At 33.3% G+C, this 24,005-nt stretch overlaps 4 protein-coding genes across 10 annotated transcripts; all 4 read left to right on the top strand.

The window, feature by feature from the left end:
* Positions 1–769: 769 nt before the first annotated feature.
* LOC107929540 (uncharacterized) lies at positions 770–3,457 on the top strand. 2 transcript variants are annotated; one of them, XM_016860981.2, is made up of 4 exons: positions 770–1,076; positions 1,315–2,742; positions 2,845–2,966; positions 3,072–3,457. In XM_016860981.2, the coding sequence occupies exon 2, from the start codon at positions 1,394–1,396 to the stop codon at positions 1,832–1,834; it is 441 nt and encodes a 146-aa protein (XP_016716470.1). In that variant the 5' UTR covers positions 770–1,076; positions 1,315–1,393; the 3' UTR covers positions 1,835–2,742; positions 2,845–2,966; positions 3,072–3,457. The 2 variants fall into 2 exon arrangements, with proteins under 2 accessions (XP_016716470.1, XP_016716472.1); XM_016860983.2 differs by having other exon boundaries at positions 775–1,076; positions 1,318–2,742.
* A 1,291-nt stretch (positions 3,458–4,748) lies between these two features.
* On the top strand, positions 4,749–7,010 carry LOC107929539 (chloroplastic import inner membrane translocase subunit HP30-2). The gene is made up of 6 exons (XM_016860980.2): positions 4,749–5,196; positions 5,409–5,524; positions 5,980–6,106; positions 6,356–6,504; positions 6,607–6,669; positions 6,752–7,010. Exons 1-6 carry the CDS (start codon positions 4,915–4,917, stop codon positions 6,780–6,782), a joined length of 768 nt encoding a protein of 255 aa, XP_016716469.2. The 5' UTR covers positions 4,749–4,914; the 3' UTR covers positions 6,783–7,010.
* Positions 7,011–7,676: 666 nt separating this feature from the next.
* On the top strand, positions 7,677–11,193 carry LOC107929538 (autophagy-related protein 13a). Of its 2 annotated transcripts, XM_016860979.2 has the most exons (5): positions 7,756–7,953; positions 8,045–8,064; positions 8,164–9,688; positions 9,792–9,970; positions 10,613–11,193. In XM_016860979.2, exons 3-5 carry the CDS (start codon positions 8,315–8,317, stop codon positions 10,926–10,928), a joined length of 1,869 nt encoding a protein of 622 aa, XP_016716468.2. In that variant the 5' UTR covers positions 7,756–7,953; positions 8,045–8,064; positions 8,164–8,314; the 3' UTR covers positions 10,929–11,193. The 2 variants fall into 2 exon arrangements, with proteins under 2 accessions (XP_040939568.1, XP_016716468.2); XM_041083634.1 differs by having other exon boundaries at positions 7,677–9,688.
* Positions 11,194–16,858: 5,665 nt separating this feature from the next.
* LOC107929585 (membrane protein of ER body-like protein) lies at positions 16,859–22,460 on the top strand. Of its 5 annotated transcripts, none has more exons than XM_016861057.2 (8): positions 16,865–17,514; positions 18,235–18,384; positions 18,935–19,582; positions 19,849–20,487; positions 20,719–20,940; positions 21,150–21,380; positions 21,585–21,646; positions 21,802–22,460. In XM_016861057.2, exons 1-8 carry the CDS (start codon positions 17,193–17,195, stop codon positions 22,255–22,257), a joined length of 2,730 nt encoding a protein of 909 aa, XP_016716546.2. In that variant the 5' UTR covers positions 16,865–17,192; the 3' UTR covers positions 22,258–22,460. The 5 variants fall into 5 exon arrangements, with proteins under 5 accessions (XP_040939567.1, XP_016716547.2, XP_016716546.2 ...); XM_016861056.2 differs by having other exon boundaries at positions 21,147–21,380; XM_041083633.1 differs by lacking the exon at positions 18,235–18,384 and having other exon boundaries at positions 16,859–17,514.
* The last annotated feature ends 1,545 nt before the right edge of the window (positions 22,461–24,005 follow it).

The raw sequence follows: 24,005 nt of genomic DNA, 5'->3' as shown, positions 1-24,005 counted from the left end.
GGTGAACTAAAAAAATGCATGTGATGATATTTGAACATATGCTAATTGTATTAGCAAAATTTCAAATTTACGACTCAACTAAAATATTATTTTTTAAAATATTATTTTAATATTTTTATACATTTTAATTTTACTATGCACATTTTATTACGTACATTAATTGTATATATCTATACAATATATAAAGTGGTTGATTGAGTTGGTGTAAATCATGAAATTACTAAAATACAATTACTTTGAAGGTTAATTAATATTATTATAAGAATATTTTTATCTTTTTATACTTTTATATAATTTTAGATAAAACAAGTAAAAAATATTATTTTAAAATTGAACACAACACTGACAAATTCATATAAAAAACCTTTGCTATCATCTACTTTTATCTATTTATTTATATATTTTTAACATAAAATATTTTTTCGCGTGGATACGATAAAATCTAATTATAATTTACCCAAAATTATATTAACCAAAAAATTATAAAAATAAAATTTGAAAAAAGAACAAGGAAAACTGCGAGGAAACCGGAATGAAAAGTCAATGGAGAAAAAGGAACAGAAGGAGACAAAAAATGGGACAAAGAAACGTCAGACACGTGATAGTAGTGAAGTGAACAGTGGAAATATAAACGGGTATTTCTTTTGAGTCTTCTTGGTTCCGATAGAAATTTCATTTACATTTGACATGTGAATTTGTGGGGCATTTGAATTTCATGTACCCCCATCCTTACCTATAACCTAACATTAATAAAACACCATCTCAATTTGCTTGCGTGTTGTGTCACCAATAAAATCCTCTTTTTTAAACTTATTTTAACTAAGGGTGCGCCGCGTCAACTCAACCTCACTCTTCGCCCCTTCTTGCTGCGACCCATCTATCTTCCACTTATCCCCCCCTCCTTTTTTGCATATATACCCCCCACCCTTCCCTTCTTTCCCCCATTTTTTTCTTTCCCTTTCTCTTTCTTTTATAGGTTGTTGCAGCTTCTTCTTCAAGAGACGGCTTTTTTTTTTCTTTTCTTTTCTTGTCTTTCTGGGTTTTCGTTTTTGTTCCTTTCACTGTCCCCTCGCCAGGTGAGTTTTCTTTTTCCCCATCTCTTCTTGTTCTTTCCTTTTAAAGTTTTGTTCTTTTCAGATCTGTTTACAATTTTATTATGTATTTTCGTGTCACTGCTTTAAATCTTTGATCTTTAGCTGGGTTGGGTCGTTTTGACCAAAAAAAAAACCATATTAGCAGTAGGTAGTAGCTAGCAAGAGAAGAGAACCCTTAGGTGTATGAAGAATTTGACCCTATTTCTGTTGGGATCTGCAGAAGGCCGGTTGAGTTATTTACACGGTTGGGAGCTTTTGGAGGATTCTTCCTCATCTTTAAGGCTTTTTGTTTTCGGTCAATGGAGGTATACGGCAAAACCATGGCTGTTGCCCCTGCAAATGTTATTTATTTGTCTACTATTCTGGGCCGTGATGGTCCTATCCCTGTTCACAAATGCGATTGGAAATGTCAAAATGAACATGTTTGTGGCAACATGTATCGCTGCAAACTAACTGGAATTACACACATCTGTGACAAGAACTGTAACCAGCGAATCTTGTATGATAACCATAGTTCCCTCTGCCGGGCGAGCGGCCAGGTCTTTCCCCTCACTCAAGCCGAGGAACAGGCGGTCAGAGGCGTCCGGAGGAAGTTTGATGCGGACAATTCCCCGTCCTCTGATAGCTGTGGTTTTAAGCGCAGACGCGATGCGCAGTTCCATCCTTCTCCGTTCGAAAGATCTTTCTCTGCTGTGAGTCCGATCTGCAGCCAAGTCGGAGATGGCATGGATACTAGCTAGATTAGAAATTTACGTTACTTATAATTATAGTATCCTATTATTAACCATAAAAAGACTCCTATAATTTCCTATAAGTTTTCGATTTGCTTCTCATGGGACAAATATGGATAATTTGACTTTGATGTTCATCGACGGTGGACCGATGGGGTTCTACCTGCCTGTAGGAAAAAAAACAGAACACTTTTATTGCTTAATGCTATGTAGTTCCTCCTAGCTTCGTTGTGAAACTTAAGTTTAATTCTGTTTCTTTCTAACTCTTCTTATGATTTATTAACTTTGACAGCTACAGGGTTCTTGTAGGTTCTTAAATTAGGAGTTGAAATGTTACCATGTTTTCGTTTCGTAGTTTCTTATTTATATATGTTCATTCTTCTTTAATTATTTGTGGATGTATGGTGCTTTATTTCATTGCCAGCCTTGCTCTGAATTGTATTTATAGCCTGGAACCATATCTAGTTTCATGGTTTTTTGGCATATTTTAATGTGATTCTATTTGTTGTTTTTTTGTTTGCCTAGTTGAATGCAGGTTGAAGAGGGATGTCATGTTTTCCATATATATATATTCTAGTTTATTTTATTCTCTTCTTTTCCCTGTTTAATTTCCTAAATAAGATCCTGAAGTATATGTTGATTTTGCAGGGCTTGAAAGTGTCCAATTCAGGAAGTTTAAATATGCTTTTGCAATATTGAATGAATCTTCTTTTCCATTTCTAGGTTTTGTGAATTTAAATGCCTGACTTATTATTCTCATGCAGGTAATTTTGTCATTGCTGGCGATGGATAGCGGAATCTATGTGAAGGTGCCATCTTATGCTCGTTTCCTACTAGGGATTTCCCATAGGTTGCAAAGTGGTTCAACCATACTCCGAGTATGACATGTATCATTGCTGACTTCAGACGGCAACCAGGTAGAACTATTGCTTCTGCCGTATGTAAAGATGTACTGTTTGGGCTTTTCTCGTGGAAGCACTGCTACACGCTGATGCATGTGAGTTGCCATGTTCTTGCAGCTTTGATGGGGTGAAGAAACCAATGGTGAACATCCTTCTGTTTGGCTGGTTGCAGAAATGAGTTAATGATGTCGACTTTCTCAGCGGTAATAGACATTTATAACTGCAAATGGAGTTAATAGGTAAGTTGATTGATCCTCCTACTGTTTAATTGCTTGATCGAGTAGCTTGCTGTCATCTCTATCCTTAGAATGTAGTAACATACTGTCTGAATTGTACTGAATCAGTTGCCCAAAACCATGAAGAACTGAGATGGCCAGTTATGGACTTGTGAGAATCAGATACTGCTTACCAGAAGGCTTATTTGTCTGGCTGACAATTATGGGGAGTTTAGTTTAGCCGGTGAAGTGGATCTTGTTTAGCTGAATTGAAACATTCATGTTCTGGTCCCACAATGGTGTCTGTTACATTGTTTGCTCATCCATGTTGATCATTGCCAACAAGTTCTAGTCTTGGCTTAATGACAAAATTGCAATTCTGGTTCAGGTTTGAGTCTCATTTGCGGGTTCTTGTTTAGGTTAATTTTGATCATAGACTGGAAATCTGTTGGTTATGTTTTTGTAATGTTTGATTATTTTTATTATTAAAAATATTAATTATCATTTGAAGTTAAGCTGGGCATATTTGTATTTTTGGCCCTTTGCTAAAGAAGCAAAATTATGCTTTTCACTTTGTGTATCTGATTTCACAAATTTTATGCAAAGTGCTAATCGTGTATGCTAAATAGGGACTCGTTCGGAATTAAACGTCAACATTGTACTTCTTTTTTATCAAAAAATAAAAGAAAATTACCTCCCAAAAGTAAGTAGGTGTAAGTTTTTGTTGTGTTATTAAATCAAAAGAGCGATTGATACTAGGACTGGTACCATTCAACGCTGCCCTCCCATTCTGCATCGCCGGCAACGTTCTTTGGCCAATTGTATCCGTTACCTTTGCTCTATTTGGACTCGGGTTTTTTAGCCACCAATATAGGTTTCTCCATCCACAATCGGCTAGTTTATAATTTATGCTCTTTTCCCCTTTTGTGGCTTCGTTTCTCAGCATCGTCAACGATCTTGAAAGGCTCAGGTGGACTTGACTCACCTTCCCCTTCCCCTTCGCCTCCTTCAGCTCTACTACCCTTGTAACTCCTCTTTCTTCGGTTGTTGACTTCAATAGTTAGATTGCTACATGCTTCCGATTGAGAATCCCTCTCGACTAGACAAGTTACGAGGATGGGTGTGAAAGCCTAGAGTTCATTTGAAAGTCTTTACGGCGACCAACTGTTTGGTTTTTGAGCATCTCCCATCGTCTTTGGAGGTACATCTTTGGTGTTGGTCATCGGCCATTTTCTAACATGTTATGACAATCCCCTCGAAATAATAACATTTGTCAATGGGTTGGGGTATGATCTGGCATCACAATTGCTACTTGTAGCTCTTGAGTTCTTTGATATTTATTTTTAATTGGGGATCAGTGTATCTGTTGTTTTGAGTCAAAGGTTTTTTCACTACCAAGATGACCAGAATTTGCGTAAAAACTCACCGTATAAATGAAGAGTGTGGTGATGATTACTACGGTCTCTCCACATTCCCGTTCTACAAATGGGAAGCTTGATTCAAATAATAGGAGCTCGTTTCAGTTTCATAGAGCAATAGATTTTAGTTTTAAGAAACAGATCTATTGCTTTTCCCATTCCGTGTAGCTGAGCATGTAACTTTTTTTGGGCCTATGTTCGTAGTGGTTTATTGTAATACCTTCTTTATGAAAAAAGAAACTAGGATTGGCATCAGGCAAAAAATATTAAATGGGCTGAAAAAGGATGGGCCAAATTCCCATTCAAGAATTAAACCTAATCCAAAAGAAAATTGGATTACCGGATTGAGCTTTTTCGATAAAAGATTCTTCACTCGATTTCAATTTTTTTAGATAAAAAATACGGATTGATTCGGGTGAAAAAATATTAGGGTCGACCCAGTCCGTACCGAAATCTAACATATCTATATCCATTTCCAGCAGCAGCACACCCAGCATTACAAGCATCTCTCCTCCCTCTCCTATCCTTTGAGCATAAAAAAGTTATACACAAAAATGGAGCGAGGAAAAGAGCAGGGAATGGTGGTGATGCCTCAGCAAAACCCTTTGGAACAGTTGCAAGCTAAGTTCAAGGAAGTGGAGACCAGTTTCAGAGGATGGCTAGCCAAGCAGTCCTTGCCCATCGAGGCGGCTGTTGTAACCACCACCAGCGCTGCTCAGGGTGCTGCTATCGGTGCTTTCATGGGTACCCTCACCAACGATGTCTCCTCCTCTCTTCCAACTCCCCCTCAGGCTTCCCTCGATCCTCAAGCCATGGCTTCTCTCAAGCAAGCCCAGGTCTTGTCCCCCTTTTTTTTACTTGCTTTCATTCTCATCTACCACCTCTCGATATTTGTAGAGAACTGTAATCCTCCTTTTCCTCAATTGCGTTGACTCCAATTGCTGGTTTTAGTTAGAATTTACAACTGGTGAAGGGTTTTTGAAACAGTATGGAATCATTCATTGGTAAATGGAATTTATTGATGTATGGTAGGTGGTTTACATTACAGGCTCTATCAGGAGGCCCCTTGATACAAGCTCGGAATTTTGCTGTTATGACGGGTGTGAATGCAGGCATATCTTGTGTTATGAAAAGATTGAGAGGAAAGGAGGATGTCCAATCTAGGTGAACCTTTTTATCTCCATTGATTTCCTTATGTTGTTTTATAGCTAGAGGAGATTGCTAGTAGTCATAGCTCTCAATAAACCCATAAAAGATACCAATTGATAATTGCTATAAGGGACTTGTTTTTGCCTGGTAACAGTTGAAAGGGTGATTAATTGATTATATTTCATGTTGAGTAGCAAAAGAGAGAACAATTTTTGCTTATTTCCCCGTCATTTTTGAAGCGTGGAGCTACTTTTACATCTTGCTCTCAAGGGGACAATCTATTTTCTGTACCTCCACTGAGCCCGTCATAAATTAGAATTAATATATTATATGTGGAGAACATTGTATGGACAATTCAAGCTTGTTTCTGACTAAAGAATTGTAGACTTCATTATTTATCTTTTTCGTATTAGTTGAGATTTATACTTTAGGTTTACACTGTTGTTTAAGATAAATACTGTTTGTTGCAGCATGGTGGCGGCTTTCGGTTCTGGGGCAATGTTTTCTTTAGTGAGTGGTATGGGTGGCCCAAATCAGATTGCAAATGCAGCAACATCTGGTCTTTTTTTCGCCCTTGTTCAAGGTGGCCTTTTCCAGGTAATTTATTATCTCATTAACCTCTCCAAAGTCACTGTTCTATACAATATCTGGTTATTGACTGGTTCGGTAGCTATATGTACATGATGCAACTAGCATAATGCAAATGGTGTGCTAAAGTTTTAGAATCAATTCCATGAGTTTCTCGATTGAATTTCCCCTTCCAACAGTTGAATATTCTGAATGCATAAAATATTGCTCTACCGGCCTGTAGTTTCATATCTGACAACCCTTATTTTGTGATTACAGCTAGGTCAAAAGTTTTCTCAACCACCTGCCGAGGATATATACTACTCCAGAACAAGATCCATGTTAAGTAGTCTTGGCTTGCAGAACTACGAGAAAAACTTCAAGAAAGGCTTGTTAACGGACAACACATTGCCTTTGCTCACTGATAGGCAAGCAATTTGATTTTATCTTCAATTCAACTTCCAAACTAATAGTTTACGAACTGTTTAGTTATAATCTGATGACCTTTAAATCAAAACGATGTGTTTCAGTGCTCTTAGAGATGTGAAGATACCACCCGGACCCAGGCTCCTTATTCTCGATCATATTCAGAGGTTTGATTCAATCTTCCATATAGGATAATCATACATTGCCATTTACTACCATCTCACCTTCTGGTTTAATATTTGCCTTTAGGGACGCAGAATTGAAAGAGAAGCAAGGGTGACGCCGGTGAGCTTCTACAATCAAGCTGTTTCTCCATTAAGGGGCATTTTCCTATCCATCTGAAACTAAAGAACATGAGCCAGCTTGTATCATTTCCAATGGAAATGAATTTCTTTTCTTTATTTCATGCTGTCATTAGGATCCAATTTGGATAAACATGGTTTTTTAGGATTCTTTAAACAAGTTTTCCTTCTTGCTTTAATTTATTAAGTAGTTTCAGTTGGTGTTATACTAAATATCTTTATAAAGATCCCATATGCATGAGGTTAAGACATGAGTGCAGTTATTTTGGTATTTTTGCCTGTGCTTTTGTAGCCAAAGCATTAAAGATTACCAGCCAATGTGTCTTTGGGTAGCATCTAAATGCAGATTGATAACTGTAGACTGCTATATTGGGAAATTGGATATAGGCTTCCTTTTGAGATAAAAAACAACACGGTGGCAATGAGTTTAATTACTAGTAGTGAGAGTGCGGTAGTGAGTTCAAAATTAGGCGATGTGTCATTTTTTAAATTTGTTTATTGGTCCGATTTGATTATTTATTTAATATTAAAAAGTTAAAAAAGAATATTTATATCTTTTTATAACTCTGTTTAAGTTGAGATCAGATCTGTGCAGCCCTTGGAGGTATATCTATACTAATTATAACTTCCAATAACCAAATATTATTTTTAAATAAAATAATCGTACTGTGATGATAAAAATTTTATAATGTTATTCTTGTCGATGAAAATCAATTAAAAAAAGTATACTTATTTACGTAATTAATATCGGATTAACCAAAAGAAACAAAACCTTGTCGTTTGGTCCACGTCTGAATTCCATTCATTATCAATCATTTTCACCAAAACAGTACATAATAAATTTCATACGCTATAATGAATAATGATACAAAAAAATTAAAATTTAAACTTCAAGAGCAACTTTTTATTACCACATATATATATAATATTTTTACTACAGTGGATAGATCAGATCTGTTTTATCTTTTTATTTTTCATTCTCAATTAAATCATATTCTAAAGTCTAATAATCCTTTAATTAATTATTTGCGTTGTACGCCATTGTTGATGTTTATGATTTTCACGTCTCTTTTAGCTTTGACTGCATATCTCACGACACCCAGTTTTTGGCCCATAGTCAATCATCTTCCCCACTCTTCTCCTGTCAAAGTAAGTTGATCTATTTTCTTATACTACTTATCTCCTTTTTCTTTGAGTTTTTTTTTTCTTGTTAACTTTTGCCTTTTGTCCGATTGTCCAGCTCCTATTACAGATCTGCAGGTAAGGGCTTTGCTTTTTTGAATTCTTGAATCCTTAGATTTACCGCCTGATTAAATTATTTAGTAACGCATATTATATGAATGTTTTTTTTATCATCAGTAATAGGTAATGATCACTGAAATCGTTGGTGGGTTAGATTTGAGGGGGAGATTCCTTTCTCCAATTTCATTGTTGTTGATTAATTATAGCCATTTTCGTTATACATCCCAATAATTGTCTGTTTGTTTTGGGGATGGACTGATTGCTTGCCATGGAAATGGATCGAGAATCTGGGAAATTGGAGCAAATTGTTTCCCAATTTCGTTCCAAGATCTTGCACGTTATTTTGGACTCTAGGGTCCCTTCTCTTCACCACCACCACCAGCTGCAACAGCAAGAATCGCTTTCTCATTCTCGGGTGAGAAAGACTGACAAATGGTTCAATTTAGTATTAGGAGACCGTCCCCCAGCTCTGGAGAATCTCAATTTCTCCCTTAGGAATCTCTTGGATCCTATGGTAATAGACATAATACTGGTTCACCGTGGTTCTTGTTCCTCATCGGTGGACAATCTTTATAGTCCTTCAGCTCCAGCTGTGGGACCTGCTGATGAGACTGTTATCGAAAGATGGGTTGTTCAATATGATTGCCCACGATTTATTGCTACTCCAAGTGGTGCTGATGCTTCTGTTTCTTATAAGAAGATTTACAAGAAGTCAATCATACTTTTGAGATCACTTTACACACAAATGAGGCTTCTCCCTGCATATAGAATCTTTAAGCAGCTAAGTTCATTGAGCCAAACTTATAATTTCGATCTTGTTTACAAGGTTTCATCATTTAGTCACCCCTTCTCTAGGGAAGAGGAGAGTGGTATGAAAGAATATAGTTTTGCACCTGTTGAGGCTCTTTCAGGTTACCTTTCTGTGTCGGTAACCTACCGTGCAACTCTATCTGATTTCAACCTTGAGCCTTTGGTGTCTTTGCCACCAAAAATTATAACAGACTATGTTGGCAGCCCTACGACGGACCCTATGAGATCCTTTCCTTCATCAGAGAAGGGTGCTCATGCTACATCCTTTCCTTTAAGAGGAGCACGACCTCCATCTTCGTCTCCATTTCAACGTCCACACAGCTGGTCTAGTGGTTTTCACAGAGGATTCCCTTCTACAAAAACTCAATCTCTTGCAGGATCTCCACCTGCTTATCGTACATCTCCCAAGCCGTATGATATTGCATCTACACCTACTGATTTATATGGTAATAGAATTCAAAATCAAAGAGTGTCAACTCTACAACAGGTTACTGCTTATGATGAATATAAGTCGTCACCCCCATTCTCACCATCTGCTTCTCCATCAACTCCGTCATACTTATCTGGTGCTAATCCTTTGCTTACTCGTCATTGTTCTGAGACGGCTCCAGTAACCATTCCACTTCCACTAACTGGCAGAAGTACTAGATATCTTTCTCCCAACTCTTCTGATCCAAGTAGGCATTCCCTTCCCCCTTTGTCTCCTAGAAGCTCAAAGCACGATGCCTCATCTCAGGAATCTCCTTCTGGGATTCGGTCATACAGGAAAATAGAAGCTCTAAGGGCAGGAGAGTCTCCTTCTGGCTTATCGAATAATTATTCTGCACAGAAGGTAGTCTTAAATTTCTGTTCCTTTAAAAGTTCTGCGCTCCTACAAAACCTTGTATCTTTATTTATATGCCAGCTGATGAGGCCAATACTCAATTGTTTCACAGGTGGTTAGAGATAGTAAAGATGACTCGGGTCGATTCTCTGCATTGTTGTCTTCTAGTGGATCACCTCATATTGGATTCTCTAGAAGCTCTAGTAGACTATCTTTCCAGGATGACATGGATGATTGTGAGTTCTCTTGCCCTTTTGATGTTGATGATGTCGATGTATCTGATTCATCCAGGTACATACCTTATTCCTTTTTTCAGTCTCTCTGCCTGTATTGCTTTCCTTGAAGAAATATCTAGAATTGGTTCTGATGTCTGTTAGTTTTTCATTGAACTAGTGCTTATTTTTGAATCGCTTCTCTTGTGTGGCAAGACCTTGCATGATATGAAAGACTGGACCTGATCTGATATCTTAATGCTGCATTCATCTACTATGTCTAATTCTGCCTCAAGTCTTTCTTACAAGGAGTACATCTCAGTTTTGTTAGTTACTTGTCATGGAGGCAACTACGAGTTAAAAGTTTTAGATGCTTATGTTGAGCCATTTTATACCCTTGTTCCTAAGCTGAGAATATTATATTGATAAAGATAAAGGTTCAATTTCTGAAGTATGGCCCTGCTTAAAGCAAGAAGGAAACTGAAAGTGTAGAATTAGGTTAGGTTCAGAAGCTGTGAGCCTGCTTAATATATTAATTTGGTTTATAGGCCATTTTTGTCATTAGAAGGAAGAATCCTTGGAGAGCAATGAAAATGAGAAAAATGTTTTTTTGGATTCTCACACAAACTTACCCTTTTACGGGTTTAAATCAATTCATTATGGGACTTAAAATTTGTGTTTATCTTTGCATTCTTTTCATGCTTGCAATGTGTGTTTACAGTCAAAACACAGAGGGGAAAAAGGCTTCAGAATTCACTGCACAGTCAAATCTGGTTGGTAAAAAATCACAAGATGCTGCTGTTGGCATTCTTGTTCAAATGCTTAGAACAGCACCGCCTCTCCGACAAGACTCGAGTTGCTATTCGACACATTCATTAAGGACTGAATATGAGGGAGGTGTCAGTATCGCTTCTGGATTTTTTATGCCGCGTAAAACGGCAGATGCGCTCGAAGAGCTCAACAGCTACAGAGAAATGAAGGATCTACTACTATCGAAGAGTGGAACTCGGGTTGTTCGGCAAGAGGAAATGAAGTAGCTCTGGGTTGAAGATGATCATATGACTGTCAACTGTTGTTAAATACAGCAGCAGCTAATGTATTTTAGCTTTAAAATAGAACACATTTTTTTTTCAAAAAAAGAAAGGATTAACAGTTTATGTACATATTTATATTAGTTACTAAAATTTGCTAATGCAAAGAAAATATCTCTCATGTAGATATTGCTTGTATGTTTTCGGGAGTTCCCTTGTGAAATCAATTCAATATAAAAAAATGTATCTGGGCTAACCAAAATTCAATTTACGATAACTATTTCATTCATAGTTATTCAATGTTACAATTTTCTTTTCATTACTCAAAGAATATTATACAGCAGTAGCTTAAATGGTACTTCTTGTAGTCTAGAAGGATGTAGATTTTTAAGTGAATAAATTAGATTAGTGTTGGAATTAAGACTAAAATTGGAATTTAAAAAATAAATATTAAGAGTAAATTAAAATTTTCAATAAGCAAAAAGAAATTGAGAAAAGAAATTTTGAAAATTGCAAATTCGTATGTAATATTTTTGAAGTGAATAAAGGCAATAAACTAGACAAGGTATTATAGTTAAAGGTAGATTAAAATTCTTAAAATTAAATTTTGATTTACGAGAGAATAAAAAAAAAGATAGGAAATTATATAACACTATTAAAATTTATTAAAATAAACTTTTATTATGAATACATGATAATTTAATTTATTTGAAAGGTTGTATCATAGTAAACTATGTTCAAGATTACTAAACTATTAGTAATTTACATGTTGACCATTCAACTTAAAAAAGTTATAAAAGGGTTATTGAATTATTTGAAAATTTTTATTTAATTTATTAGATTGTTATAATCACTGTTATGTAGCCTTCTACGTTCCCACTATTTGCACCAATTGAAAGCTCTTCTTCTCGTTCTCTTCTACAATTCATTTTTTTAATGAAATAACTTTGAAAGTCACAACTTTCTCAATCAAAATCCAAACAATTTTCTTCGTTGATATCTGACACTGACTATCAAATTGGCTTGGCTCTAAAGTGTGTTCTTTTACTTGCCGATGAGTATTAACCGATCCACCGTAACAATCACTGAATCGTTGTTGGAGCTCACTAACTGGACTTAAGAAAAGAAAAAATCTTAATAACCTAGTGACCTAAATAAAAACTTTCAAAGAATTTAGTACTTGAATAAAAATTTTAAAAAAATAAAATAACTATTTTATAACTTTTTAAAATTAAATGACTAAAATATAAACTTATTAATAATCTAGAAAATGATTTAGAAGTAAGGGCGGCAGCAGATGAGTTAAGAGTAATTTAAAATAGATTGGCGTGCAAATAAAATGTTGCAAGAATCAAGATGATGAAATGTGTTACAAAAATTTCATTGTCACAGTTGCCTTCCTATTCCCAACAATCTCTTTTATATAAAAGCAATCACATCTTATGGTGATTGATTCCTTTAATTAAGTTGCTGAAAAAGATTGACCACTTTTTTTATATCAGCACAACGTGGATATAAATATTTGGTTAAATTTTATTATTAGGTACAAGCTTTTATAATTTGTATTCTAATTCAATTAAGTTTAATTTATAATAGTTACATTGGTTTAAGCAAATTTTGCTATTAGTTTTGTGTAATGTTATTCTAGATTTTTTTTTATCAAAATAAATAAAAATAGTTAAAAAATTCTAAAATAAAACAACCCACAGGATGGTTTCAAAATAGAACAGATTTTAGAGGAGAGAGGGAAATCGGTTTCCTCCAAACTGATTTCAACGTTTCTTAATAAATTCACCCATCTCAAAAGAAATTTTCTAGGAGAAAGAAAATATAACAGGTGTCAGTCACAGTCAAAAAGTGGTGAAATTTATATAAGAAAATCTGTTTGGGGTCGTCCGTATTTTTTTAAAAATTTAAAATTTAATTCATCTTCTTTAAATAAAATTATTTTTTTTATTTTTTATATTCTAAATAAAATATAAAAATTAAATTTTTTTAAAAATAAAAAAAATTCATATTTTTAAAATTAAAAACTATTAAAAAAATAAAACTCTTTAAAATTTTAAAATATAAAAAAAATCGAAAATTCAATGTATTTTAAACTGGATCAAACCGATCAACTGGACGGAGAATCGAATCGGTGAGAGGCAAAAAATCAATTGACCCGTAAACTAGTATGGATTAATTGAATCGAGCTAAAACAAAAATAATTTTTAAATATAAATGTATTATTATACCAATTAAAAAAAATTATTATCTAATTAACGGAGAATGACTAAAATAAGAATGAATTTAAATGTTAGTGTTGAAGTTAAAATTTTTTAAAGTTTGGTTACCCGCAAACAGGAACGCGCCTAAGGACTATAACTCCATTAATGAAGTAGAAAGATTTATATATCTTTATCATCATAGAAACGTTGAACACCGACGATCCACTTTTATTTCTTCTCGCCTTCCTAATTGCTTTGACTTTAATTATACAATACCATCATTTAGTTTTTTTTTTTTATCATGTATTAAATTTATTTGTAATTTATAAATGTTCTTTCCATAGATAATATAGAAAAACTGTAGTCTAAATATTATATATTGTAAAAAAAAAGTCAAAAGTGTCTAATTTTATTATTGTTTTTTTGTTCAATTAATTATATTTGATTGTTGATTTTTACGCAGATAACATATATATTTATTTAATTACTTAATTGCTACCATATGACTTCTTTTTCATATTTATAAATATTTTTTCATATTATTTTATAGATTTACTTTCTAGGTAGGTTTTTATACATATCAACAAGTATCTTATTTTAAGATTAACACATGTTCTCTAGGTGTAGACTCACTTGCATGATAATGTAAACCCACTATGTGCAAACTTATATTGACGAACAATACAATCTACCATTATGGGAATAAAGGGGATCGAGTCAATTCCAGTCAGATAACCAAATAGCAGGTTAATAATGGCAAAAACTATAACAAGTATAAACATAAAATGTTGATGTTAATTTATACCATTTCCATGTTAACACTACATATGGTCGTATTTTTGTTAATACAATATTGACCCTACTTATAATAAGTTCATTTTACTTCTTTTTTTTATTAAATAAATATGTTACAAGTCAATTGCACACTTAGGTTAGTTTAATTTTTTATTTATAATTTCTTCCTTTGCAAGTTGTATAAATTTATCTTTTTGGTTGTATTACTATAAAAAAAAATCTGTAAAAGAAATTGTAATTGACGTTAATCAATGTTTGAAATACTAAAGGTAGGAATATTACCTCTTTAAAGATTTCCATATATTTATAATGTAAAGACAATTTTAATGCAGTAATTAAAGGGATGTTTTTGAATAAATAATTTAAAGAATGTCTCTAAATAATAAGTATAATGGTGACTTTATTATATGGACGTAACTACTACTAATTAGATAGGAAAATTATGATTTTTTTAAGAAAAAGAAAACTATGTTATAAATACAATTTTATTTTATTTAATATTATTGAAATATTTAACACAAAATTTATGGTAAAAGCTAATTTTTGTGTCATTTATTCCGTAATTCATATTGTAAAATACGCTTCTAAATTGTTTATAAACATTTTCTTTAAACTTATTTATTGCTTAATATTTAATATAACTTTTTGTATTGCATCTTTCTTTGTACATATATATTTAATTTTTTTATATATTTAACTATATTGTAAGTAATTATCAAAAAAAAATATCGTAATTTATCCTAAAATTATTTCAATCTTCTTGTATGCTTTCTTTTTTTGTGAAAATATAAATAAACAAAGCACCTGTATATTCCAGTGACACCAAGTACTTGTATAGGAATGGTCTGAATCGGTTACATGCTATCCAGATGGGTTTTTTATATGAGCCAAAGCATATTATTTCGCCCAACTAATAAAGACTTTTACAATCTCACGAGAGTTCCAAGTTATTCTTTGAAAATTGAATAAGTTTTTGTTTTTCTAGAGGCGTCAACCAATCAACCCAAATAAACAAAGACCAACTAATCCCCACAGTAGGCACCCGAAAGTGTTCATTCAAATTATTTTCCAACCAATCAAATAAGTTGTTGGAGAAAAAACTACTTTGTTTATTGTTAAGCACAACCTAGCTCCAAACATCTCTTGCTGCCGAATAATCTCTAAATACATGTAAAATATTCTCTGACTCATTATGGCATAACGAACATAAGAGATCTTAATCAATGCCCTATCTTACTTTTTCCTCATTAGTAATGAGTCGTTGTTTGAAAACGAGCCAAAGGAATACCCTACTTATACATCCAAGGAACTTTCCACAGCATTCCTTTAGTGTTCCACGAAATCTCCCAAATAACCTGATATGCACTTGTAACTGAGAATGATACTGTTTGAGTATTTAACCAAGTGATTCGATCTAGCCTCACTGAAGGATGAGGAGGAGGAATGCTCACAATTCTTTTAACAAAATCCTCCGATAGCCAAACACGAAACATTTAAGATTCCATGTTTCCTCTACTGTAACCATTTCATTAAGCTGACAAACTGATATAATATTTCTATGATAAGGTATTTGTTTAAACAAATACCCTAAATGTGAAATCCAAGAATCCTTTCAACACCAAATAGAGCAACCATCTCCTACAAACCACATTAAGCTTTTGCAAAGTAAAGGCTATAGGACTCTCCAAATTAATTTAAATATAATATACCATAACATACAATCACCACTTTAATATGAATTACAATTAATTTGTGTATCTCACGAGAATGCACAAAAGTTGAAGTTTTCAAAGTTTATCATACTAAAATATTTTTTTCCTCTTATTTTGTTTTGAAAGAGTTTTCGAAAATAGATGGTTTCAAATGTATATGCTCTAACATGGAATTAGTTATATTTTAACAAAATTATAATTAACTTATTCAATTTAATTTGACACGAATTTCATTTTATTCGACTTGATCTGAAAAAATTTCAAATCAAATTAGGATGATAAAATGAGACTCGTTGGGAAATATTTATTTCGATGTTTTAAAAATTAGTATACATATTTTTAAAAATTTATTTTTAATTTATTGGGAAATATTTATTTCGATGTTTTTAGTATTTTTTATGTATTATATATATTTTAAAATTATATAAAAATTAATATAAAAATTAATATATGCGGGCCGGGTCAGGGATAGATTTTAACATTTTTATTCGAGTCGAGTTTAGACAAAATTTTAAGACTATTTTTTAGATCAGGCCGAGCCCGAACTTAAATTTTTAATTGAGCTCGGCCAAACTCATATACACCTCTAGTTGTCTCCCACATGAACGAATAGAAATCTAGTTATATATAATAATCTTAAAAGTACATTATTGATATAATAATTAAAGAAATAAAAACATTCCTGATCAAAAGACACTACCATGTGAACAAGGCAACAATTATTCACCTAACAATTAATACGAATTAATTTTTCAAAAATCAGGCATTTCATTTTTGTATTTATATTTTCAAAAATTTAATTTCTTTATTTTTAAATTTTTAAAATTTAGATTAATTAAATATCTTTTTTAATTAAATAGTTATAAGTGAGTTTTTTTTTTCAAAATATTATAAAAATAAATTTAACAAAAATAATTAAAAGGACAATAATTACAGTTGAATTTTGGAATTTGAAAGGTATAAAAATAGGGACCAAATTCTTAATTTTTGAAACATACCTAGAATTTATTAGCAGTTGGTTAATGGTTGCTACTTGGTTTAAAAAGAAAATCATAATGAAGGCAGAGACAGAAGAAATTGGTGGATTGAAAGGCCGGCAATATCCAGTGAGATGGGACCGTACTAGATAGGGTTTTCAATAATCCAACGGCTCATAATTTAGGATCTAGATCAAGTTCATTATGAAATAAAAAGTAGGTGAGTGTGGCTTTTGCAAAAATGGCTACCATGTAGCGTCACTGGTGTCACAGTTATAAATATAAGCAAATAAATAAATAAGACACGCGATACAGGTGGGTGAAAGAACATTTAAGTACCCCCGCCGTAGACTTCTCTTAAAGTCATCTTCCAACAGCCCCAAATCTAGCTTACCCCACTTTAATTAATTTCTTTAATATAATGTATTAGGATTAAGTGTTTTTCTTTGGCTATATAAGTCGTAGAGATAAGTATTTTGTTTTTCACAACTACCAACTGAGGAAATTACTAGGTGAGGTGAATACTGTGTGTGAGTTGTGGTGGGGCTGTACCATTGATCACTTGGAAGTGAAAACATGGACATGGTGGTGGAACCACAACAGCAACTTGACACAAAGTTAGTCAATAAGAGTTCGTGGCTAAACCAAGAGGATGAAGAAGAAGAAGAGGTGGGTGTGAACCTGTTAGCAAGGCGCTCTAGCTCAAGCCATCCACCGCTCAGTGGAGTCCGAGCTGATGATGAGTTTGAGCCTGAGCCTGTCCCTGTCTCCGCCCCTACCAGTGGAACCGCAAGTGAAAGCTCTGACCAAGAGGAGGAAGACAAAGGCGGTGTTCGAAATGAAGAGATGCGTGGTGAGAAGGGAGATGGAAACAGCGTTTACTATGACAAAATTGAAGGTACCCAATTTTCCTCATAACCATTCTCTGTTACCATGAATGTATGTTGGTTTCATATATATAATCATTCTCATGCTTATTCCAACATTGGGTTCATCTCTTCTCCTTCCCCTGTTTAATTTTTAAGTTCTTCAATTGTTGTCTTCCTTTTTGTTCATTGATTGTTGTTTGCCCACAAAAAATAAAGGTTATCTTGCCATTTTACTAGCAACCTGTTGTTCACTTTTCAAGTTGGTAAGGACCACGAGGTTTTGGTTTCTTTTGCCTCCTACTACACGTGACTAATACCGACGCTCAACCTTCACATTTATTCACCATTCACGGTTAAATTTTCATTTTCAATTTGTCACTTCATTTCCCAGAGGAAGTAAAGGAACTAGTTCTCAGTATCATTGGAAATTTGCATAAAGGTCATTGAAAGAAAGTTTAATTGTTATAAGTCATTGAAAGAAAGTTTAATTGTTATAAGTCTTTTATTGGTGATTGAAGAGCTTCACTATAACATATTGCTACCATTTCTCTTTGTTTTTTCTAGCCTTTGATGATAAAAACAAAAGAACTTACCTTTTAGTAGCCATCTTATTCTCTTTGAGTTCACTTCAGTTGGATTTTTTCTCTTTTTGTATTTATCTTATCCCGCCACTTGTTTCACCATCGTTATCCTCTCTTATATCTGTTATTAGTGAGAATGCAATTGGTTTTCATCGTTTGTGGCTGAAGGAACATGGAAATGTCGCCATTGCAATTGGACCCATCAAAATGGAAGTCCTTCTATAGTTGATATCGAGAGTCATGAGGGGTACTTCCACAAGGCAATGAGTACAAAAAGGTTAAACCAGTGGGGACCCTGTTTTGGTTTAGAAACTAAAGGTCAGTAGACTGTAGATGCCAAGATTAATGCAGGGATTGTGACAGGTAGCTGCTGGTCAAGATTCCATAGACTGAACTGAACCTCGTCAAATGGGTTATTGTAGTGATTTGTGGTTAGATAGTTTCTTTCATTATAGCTCAAAACTAGACCAGTTTGCTTTAATTTTCCTGATGTTGGGTATCTCTTATTAGATAATATTCCCGGATTAAGTTTATCCGACAACAAATGTCGAGCTTCGGTTTATAAGGTTGTGCTGATTCTGTGTGTTCTGCTGTGTATGAATTTTTTTTTGTTTTTGTCATTGCTGGCTGGTAAATTCCTTTGCACTTTTGTTGTGTGTAGATATATTTACATACTTCACTTTCCATCTATAAAATGTGAATTTTGGTGCACATTCTAATATTCCAATTATCAGTTGCAAGTTTATAAATTTAACTAGATCATGGCTTATTATCTGGACATTTTTGTTCAAACTGAATTGTTTCTTTATATAGAAGGTGCTTGACTGCAGTTGCATAACAAAGTATTCATCTGCTTTCATGTTTGCAGGCGCTGAATCCATCGATGAAACTTATGAAATGCAATCTGAAATTACAAAAACCTTGACCATGGAAGTCAGTCATCAAACGGTGAGAAATGTAGAGGATCAGAAAGGCTTTGGTTTGAGCCCTGCCCCGGTTGAACATTTACATGAAGAAGCAAATGTAAGCTTCAAGCATTTTGAGAAAGAGGCCAAAGTAGATGCCAATGTTGACTTAAATGGAGAAATCAAAGAGGATTTGTACTGTCCAAATGGAAGTTTCAAGCACATTGAGGAAGAAACCAAAGATGCTAACATTGACTTAATCGGAGAAATAGAAGAGGATTTGATGGACTTAGATGTTGAAGGGGTTTTAGAGAAACAAAATACACATGATTTGTACTGTCCAAATTGCAATTCTTGTATCACAAAAAGGGTGATCCTTGTTAGAAGAAAACCTAAAGTTTCAATGCGCCACAAACCAAAGCGTGGCAAAAAGCCGGATCTGATTCCTACTTCTGCAGGTTTTGTTGTCAGTGGTGACACACCTGAAATACATTCAGATCCTAGTCCAGCAGCAGCACCTGACGAGCAAGATGCCAGTAGAGAACAAGAACAAAAACAAGAACAAGAAGCATTCAGCTGCTTATCATGCTTCAGCGTTTTCATTCCTATAGGTATTACATTACTTATGTCACATAATCATCTAAGTATCTTACTGATCATTATAGTAGAAACAACCAACGAAGGTGTAGATGCATTCAATAGTAACCTCACATGTATGCAATTTCTATTTTCATGCATGCTTGTATGTTACTTGTTAGTTCCTTGGTATGAATTTCGAATCAAATAAATTTAGCTTTTTAACTTGACAAATTTTAGATCATTACCATGTAGGGTGTTTTATGTGCATGAAACCTAATTCCATTCTTTAATCTTGAAGGAAATGGTTGTTTCAAGATCTTTCAGTTCTTCAGAGGGGGGAGACAGACTGAACAGCCCCAAAGTCCACAAGAGATAAGACAGAGGGAACACTCAGAAAGTACCCAAGGAACCAACCTGAGTGAAAACAATCTAAGTCCACAAGGAACAAACCTGAGTGAGAACACACAAAGTCCTTCAGAGATTAACTTGGAGGGAAAAACACAAAGTCCTCAAGGTATTAGCCAGAACGAATACCCAGAAACTCCTCAACTGATAAGTGGCAATGATGACACACAAAGTCCTCAGAAGAGAAGCCATGATGCAAACATGAGTAGTCCTCAATGTATAAACAATAATGAAGATGCACAAAAACCTCAAGATATAATCTGGAATGGAGGTACACAAAGTCCTAAAAAGAGAAACCGCGATGCTAACATGAGTAGTCCTCAACATATAAATCCTAATGAAGATGCACAAAAAGCTCGAGATATAAACCGGAATGAAGATACACACAGTCCTCAAAAGATAAGCCGCAATGAAAATGCACAGAATCCACAGGATGTAAACCAGAATGACAGCAAGCAAAGACCTCAAAAGATACCTACAGAGAAAACAAATTGGATTTTATCTATTTTTGGATATTATAAGAGCAAAGGAGGTATGGTTAACTTTACAATCATTAAAAGATGAAAATCTGTTATGTCTATTTGCTATTTCTGTCTTCGTATGTTTATTGTTTACCTCTTTCTCTTTGCTTGGAGTTCATAGTTACTTTGAAGGTTTCAGATTGCCTTGGAACGGTTTAGATGAAAGCCTTGACCATCTTGGCTATCACTATCTTATCATTCTTACTAAGAGTGGTCTATTTGTGCTTGATATGGAATATTAGAATATCCACCTGTTCAAGCTGGTCATGCTGTATCAGTGCAAAGTGCTGCAGTGCCAACCCCATCAGTTATCAACGGTGAACATATAGATGCGACAGCTATAAAACTCAAAGAACCTGGAATAAGTGACATATTTTCCTCGACAGACAGCTCTCTACTTGGCAAGCTGAAAGGTGAATCTACAGTGCAGAAGCCAGATGCTGATTTGTTTCAGAGAAATATTGGTATGTGAATATTTGGGTGTATTTTACTGCTAAACCATCCTTTTTACATTTGATTTTAACTCCTTAAATTGTTTCTTTTAAACTGGAAAAGGATTGATTTCTTACTTGTATCGACTCATATGCTTGATTGTCGTGGTGCAATGTATTGCATGTTAGATTCGCTGAAGTTTCTAATTTTCTGCATTTTTTGCCATTGCAATATGAAGCAGGTGACAATGACATAAAGGATATTGAAACTGGGTTACTCGAGCCATTATTACATCCCAGTGTGGAAGTGCCACCTTCGTCTCAAACAATAACAGAAACTGAACATAGAGGTAGTGATGCTGGTGAAGTTCGTGAATGGGAAATTCTGAAAAGTATCGTCTATGGTGGATTAATTGAATCAATCACAAGTTTAGGGGTTGTGTCTTCTGCAGCCGGTGCTGGTGCCGATACATGTAAGTTTTCCCTCTTTTCCCCTCTCCAGATTATATCAAATAGTTTGAGTAGATTTGTCATATTCTCTCATTCCTTATCATCACACATATATATATAATGTAGAATATTTCCTTTGCTTATAGAATAAAGAACTTGAAACTTCATAATGACTCCACTTCCTTGCATGGAACATACTAGACCCAGTTTTTGCTTTGATATTGCAGTGAATGTTTTGGCTTTGGGAGTGGCAAATCTGATTGGAGGACTTATCATCATTTGCCATAATGTGAGTCTTTTTTCCCTTGTGAATAACATTTCTTGTTTACAATGATGCTTGATAAAAGTTGTCTATTAATATGTACATTGTAATCTGTAATAAGTGCTTTTTAATTAATATATTTGTTCTGCAAATCTCCTTTCACTTATAATATAACTTTACAGCTTAGGGAACTGAAAAATGACCAACCTCGAGCTTCTGATGTTGAGGAAGATCGGTACCAAGTGCTGTTAGGACAGAGACAGAATTTCAAACTGCATGCATTTGTAGCTATTTTATCATTCCTCTTATTTGGCTTGGTTCCTCCTGTCGTCTATGGCTTCTCGTTTCACAATAGCGATGATAAAGACTTCAAGCTAGCAGCAATGGCCGGTGCTTCTCTAATATGCATCATTTTGCTTGCACTAGGGAAAGGTCATGTTAGAAAACCAAACCGAGCTTATTTCCGAACTGTATTTTATTACCTCAGCCTTGGGATAACGGCATCTGGCATCTCATACGTAGTTGGTCAACTGTTGAAAAAACTCGCCGAGCAGCTCGGTTTGTTCGACTCGAGTTCAACTGTCAGCATGCCGTTTTTGGAGACAATACCAATGGAGGTGGGAAGGGCATCCTATTGAAAATTATGGGATTGGATTCCGAAGGAATTTTGAAGAGAATGATGGCATGGGAGCATCAATTCTCAGTGAGTCACATAGCATGTTTTTAGCTTTTTTCTTTTTTGTTGGTACATTTAATATTCTTTCAGTGACTTGCATTTTTAGCTTTGTGGCGACGAACAAACTTATTGAAGAAATAAGTAAAATTTCCCAAAAGTTCTTCACCCCATTTTTTGCACTCTATTTTGTTTTGGTAACATGGCTTATATTATTCGTTAATAAATTATAATAAATACTTTTTTTTCTTTTAATTTGCTATTAGGTCCTTTTAAATTTGGGTACAATAGACTGATATAATAACTCTTAAAATTTAAAATATATTTCAATTCTTTTTAACAGTTAATGTTTTTTCCACAGCATCACGCATTTCACTTTCAGTAATTTATAATATAAGTTTTTTTCTTATATTTTTGATAAATTTTTATATTAGAAAAAATTTATTGACATAAGTATTGTAAGTGAATTCGAGTGCGCTAAAACGTATTTTTTTTTTATTTATAAATTGATGAGAGATAATAGTAATTTTAGATATTTTATCAAAAAAATAGATATGAAATTATTAAAATTTTTATTTTATTAAAATCGATTAAATCTTTTCCTTATCTTCGAATAAATAGGCACGCGTTCCCGTAAGGATTAAGGACCGTAACGTCCCAATCACTGTACAGCCAAACACTAAAAAGTTAAAGGTTTAATATACAATCTGGTATTTGAGTTTTGACATTTTTTTAATATGGTACATATAATTTTTTTTAATCAATATGTTATTTATATTTGACAAAAAGTTATATATTTTGATACTTGAAGATAATTGTATTAATTTTTTTAATATTTAATTAGAGTTTTAGAGTTGATTTGATGGAAATTTATAATTAACTAATAATATTAGCAATTAACTTTCATTATATCAATTTTAAAATTTGAATTGAATCACATCCATTAGACTGCATTTGAAAAATTAAATATAAATTTAAATAAATTCATAATTGACATCAAAACTTATTCTATTATCAAAATCATGATAATTTTAATTTTAATAATATTAGCAAATAACTTTTATCAAATTAACTCTAAAACTTGATTAAACAATTAAAAAGTTAACATTGTTGCCTATCAGTATCAAAATATATAATTTTTATCAAATATAAGTACCAGGCCAAAAAATAACACAAGTATTATGTTAGAAAAAAATGTTAAAGCTCGGGTATCAAATCATCTATTAAGCTAAAATGAAATCATTTATACCAATAACTTAAATAATAATAATTTTAAAAATTAAATAAACAAAGATACATGATTATTTTTTAAAAATTTTGCTTATGAAAATTAAAAACAAAAATTCACTACTAATATATTAAATAAAAACGTTTACAATCATATAATTAGATAACATGGCAAAGGTCTTTTTTACTTTAACCAATGGTCGAGAGTCACTCCAAGTTTTGAGTATAAAGTAACTTTAAAAACTCATTTTTCTATAAAAAAATATAGAAAATAATAAGTAGATAAGAGTCAATTATCATTTACTATTAGAATTTGATTTTGATTCATTTAAAAAAAAAGAATTTGATTTTGATTTAGATTTAGATTATGATGAAATGTTTAAAAATTAAAAATAAAATGTAAAATATTTTTTAAAATTTAAAATATATATTTATCAACAATATAATTATATTTAGTAATTAAATTTTCAATATTTAATTTTTTAA

The sequence above is a fragment of the Gossypium hirsutum genome, chromosome A12 (genome assembly GCF_007990345.1).
Source record: "Gossypium hirsutum isolate 1008001.06 chromosome A12, Gossypium_hirsutum_v2.1, whole genome shotgun sequence".
NCBI classification, from domain to species: domain Eukaryota; kingdom Viridiplantae; phylum Streptophyta; class Magnoliopsida; order Malvales; family Malvaceae; genus Gossypium; species Gossypium hirsutum.
Note: the sequence above shows the minus strand (reverse complement) of the source record. Positions and strands in the feature narration are given on the sequence as shown.